A 2,903-nucleotide genomic window follows, 5' to 3' on the forward strand; every position below is an offset into this window, starting at 1 on the left:
AGGCTAGGGGAAGGTCAAGGGGGGAAAAAAAGGGAGACATATGTAATACTCTTTGTAATACTTTAAGCAATAAAACAAAATGTTTTTAAAAAAGGGAGAAGCATCAATTTGTTGTTCCACTTATGTATGTATTCACTGGTTGATTCTTTTATGTGCCCTGACCAGGGATGAAACCCAAAACCTTGGCCTAATGGGATGACTCTAACCAACTGAGCTACCTGGCCACAAGGCAAATTTTTTTTACCTTCAAGCCAGTTTGGGGACTAAAATGGGGTCCATGAAATTAAATGGCTCCTTTGGAAAGCAGTGCTAACATATCCCATTCATGGGTAGATGCTTCCCTTCCTCTTGACTGCCATCATTGGACTCAAGTTACACTCTGGACCAAGATGAGAAGCAGAGGCACTACTAGGATTCTTGCTTAGGAAATTGTCCAGAGATGTGGTGTTCCAGACTCCGTAGTATCTGCTTAGGGGACAGATTTCATAGCTTCTGTGTTCTGAGTGAGTTTGTGAGCGAATGGATCCTTTCAATTGTCTGGCAGCCCAAGGAGGGCAGTAGGGCTGAAAAATGAAGTGGTTCCCACCTCGGCACACCTCCCACCTCCACTCACAGCTCAGCATACCATTTATGAGCTCTTCGTCTAAGTATTTGAAATGCTTTTTATTTTATATGAACTGCTGATAAATACTAGGTTTGTTTCCAGCCTCCCTTCTGGTCTATCCATTTCATGCCCTGTCCCTGTCCCAGGGCTGTATTGCAAGTGCAGGACAGAACAGTGACAAAGGCAGGCTTTTCACACTGTACAGAACTGGCAACTGAAAATAAAAAGAAAAACAAACAAAAAAACCCAACATCAAACAATAAGTGGCACAACTGGGGAACGGAATGGGTCCACGGGTCAGTCTTCATCTGAGTCAGTGGGGCCTATGTACTCGCAAACAGCATCATAGTGAAGCTCCACCACCCGATTCTCTCTCCGCAGCTGAACCACAGCCTGGCTCTGCTCTCTGTCCCAGCTCAGCAGATGGCCCACCTAGAGTAGGGACAGTTGAAGTCAGCCAGGCCAACCCAGACCCTGGGACATCCCCTGTATGCTCCCACTGCCCATTCCCAGGTCTGGGACTCACCCTTCCAGCCTGTGGCCCCAGCACCACCATCACCCGTTTGCCCTGGACCTTGGGGATGAGGGTCTCCAGCATGTCTCCCCTGACGCCTTCCAGGACCTGGCCTTCATCTGTCCAACATACACAAGTATCTGGGCTGAGGACATGTTCGGTTATCATCTTGGTGCTGTAATACTGACCGAGCTAGTACCGTTTGTTCACAAGCCGCACACGCAGGTCCCTGTGCAACCGGTGCTGACCCCTGGAGGCTGCTTTCTTACTCTTGGATGGAGGCTCCTCTTGTGGGTCTGGAAGGTGTTTCAGTTTCCTCTCTTCAGCTCCCCGCCGGATGGAAGGGTCTGGACCCTGGAAGGCCTTCTGCAACAAGACTGTTCTGTTTTGTTGCCCTGATGAGGGAGTTTTGCTCACCTGGCTGGGCTCCAAGACGTGCTTGTCAAATTTCTGCTGGGAGACAGGTCACAGGCAGTACTCACTAACAGTCACCACCTGGCTCCCCTTGGCCAAATGAATCATGGCCCAGACATTGTCAGAGTCCAGGGGCCCAGGGGTCCTCAAACTACGGCCCGCGGGCCACATGCAAATACAAGTATTGTATTTGTTCCCGTTTTGTTTTTTTACTTCAAAATAAGATATGTGGAGTGTGCATAGGAATTTGTTCATAGTTTTTTTTTAAACTATAGTCCGGCCCTCCAACGGTCTGAGGGACAGTGAACTGGCCACCATCACCCGTTTGCCCTGGACCTTGGGGATGAGGGTCTCGAGCATGTCTTCCCTGATGCCTGCAGAGAAAAGGGGAGTGAGGTCTGCAGCCAAGGGCCAGCCCAGCCAGGGTCCTGTCAGAAGGGTCTTTCCTGTATTCCCTGGAGCCACCTGTACCCTGTTGACAGATGGGAGTCCCACTACACCCATTTCACAGACGACGAAACCTAAGGAGCAGTTCCTAGCAATAGTTGTATGAAAGGGAGCATTTACATACAATGATGGGTGGTGGTGATAACAAGACACTGCCTACTGTGACCATGTTTAAGCCCTGCCCTACATGAGGAGTTCAATACACACCCACATAAGGCATCAGTCACAATAGGAAGAAATGGGTCATTTCCAGGCTAATTTTGCAGATGTGGAAAGCAGGGCTCAGGTAAGTAACATTGTGTTAGAGCAGGGGTCCTCAAACTACGGCCCGCGGGCCACATGCAAATACAAGTATTGTATTTGTTCCCGTTTTGTTTTTTTACTTCAAAATAAGATATGTGGAGTGTGCATAGGAATTTGTTCAGTAGTTTTTTTTTAAACTATAGTCCGGCCCTCCAACGGTCTGAGGGACAGTGAACTGGCCCCCTGTTTAAAAAGTTTGAGGACCCCTGGTTTAGTTTAAGATTAAAACAAGCCCTAGCCGGTTTGGCTCAATGGATAGAGCGTCAGCCTGCAGACTGAAGGGTCCCGGGTTCAATTCCGGTCAAGGGCACATGCCAGGATTTTGGGCTTGAGCCCCCCCAGTAGGCGTGCAGGAGGCAGCCAATCAATGATTCCCTCTAATCATTGATGTTTCTATCTCTCCCTTCCTATCTGAAATTAATAAAAAAATATTTAAAAAAAGAACACCTCAACTCTGCCCAACCTCCCAGCTTTTGCCTGGGCAGGCTGTTGGTCTAAGACAGCCTTCTTTTAAAAAAAAATACATTTTTATTGATTTCAGAGGAAGGAAGAGGGAGAGAGATAGAAGCATCAACGATGAGAATCATTGATCTGCTGCCTCCTACATGCCCCCTACTGGGG

At 48.3% G+C, this 2,903-nt stretch overlaps 1 protein-coding gene and 1 long non-coding RNA gene across 3 annotated transcripts in view; one reads left to right on the forward strand and one right to left on the reverse strand.

Annotated features, from left to right (window-relative positions):
• LOC106725797 overlaps nt 1-2,903 on the forward strand; it is a 17,516-nt gene that overhangs the window by 8,403 nt on the left and 6,210 nt on the right. The window lies entirely within an intron of this gene.
• GPKOW (G patch domain and KOW motifs) overlaps nt 645-2,903 on the reverse strand; it is a 9,969-nt gene continuing 7,710 nt past the window's right edge. The window contains exons 10-12 of one of the 2 annotated variants that reach the window (XM_014538246.1): nt 1,848-1,906; nt 1,131-1,157; nt 645-1,036 (exon numbers count right to left, since the gene is read on the reverse strand). In XM_014538246.1, the coding sequence (XP_014393732.1) occupies nt 902-1,036; nt 1,131-1,157; nt 1,848-1,906 (221 nt within the window). In that variant the 3' untranslated portion in view covers nt 645-901. Of the gene's footprint in view, nt 1,037-1,130; nt 1,227-1,847; nt 1,907-2,903 lie in introns of both variants that reach the window. The other variant, XM_014538247.1, reaches the window with a different exon arrangement.

This window comes from Myotis brandtii, unplaced genomic scaffold (assembly GCF_000412655.1).
Source record: "Myotis brandtii unplaced genomic scaffold, ASM41265v1 scaffold1875, whole genome shotgun sequence".
Taxonomy (NCBI): domain Eukaryota; kingdom Metazoa; phylum Chordata; class Mammalia; order Chiroptera; family Vespertilionidae; genus Myotis; species Myotis brandtii.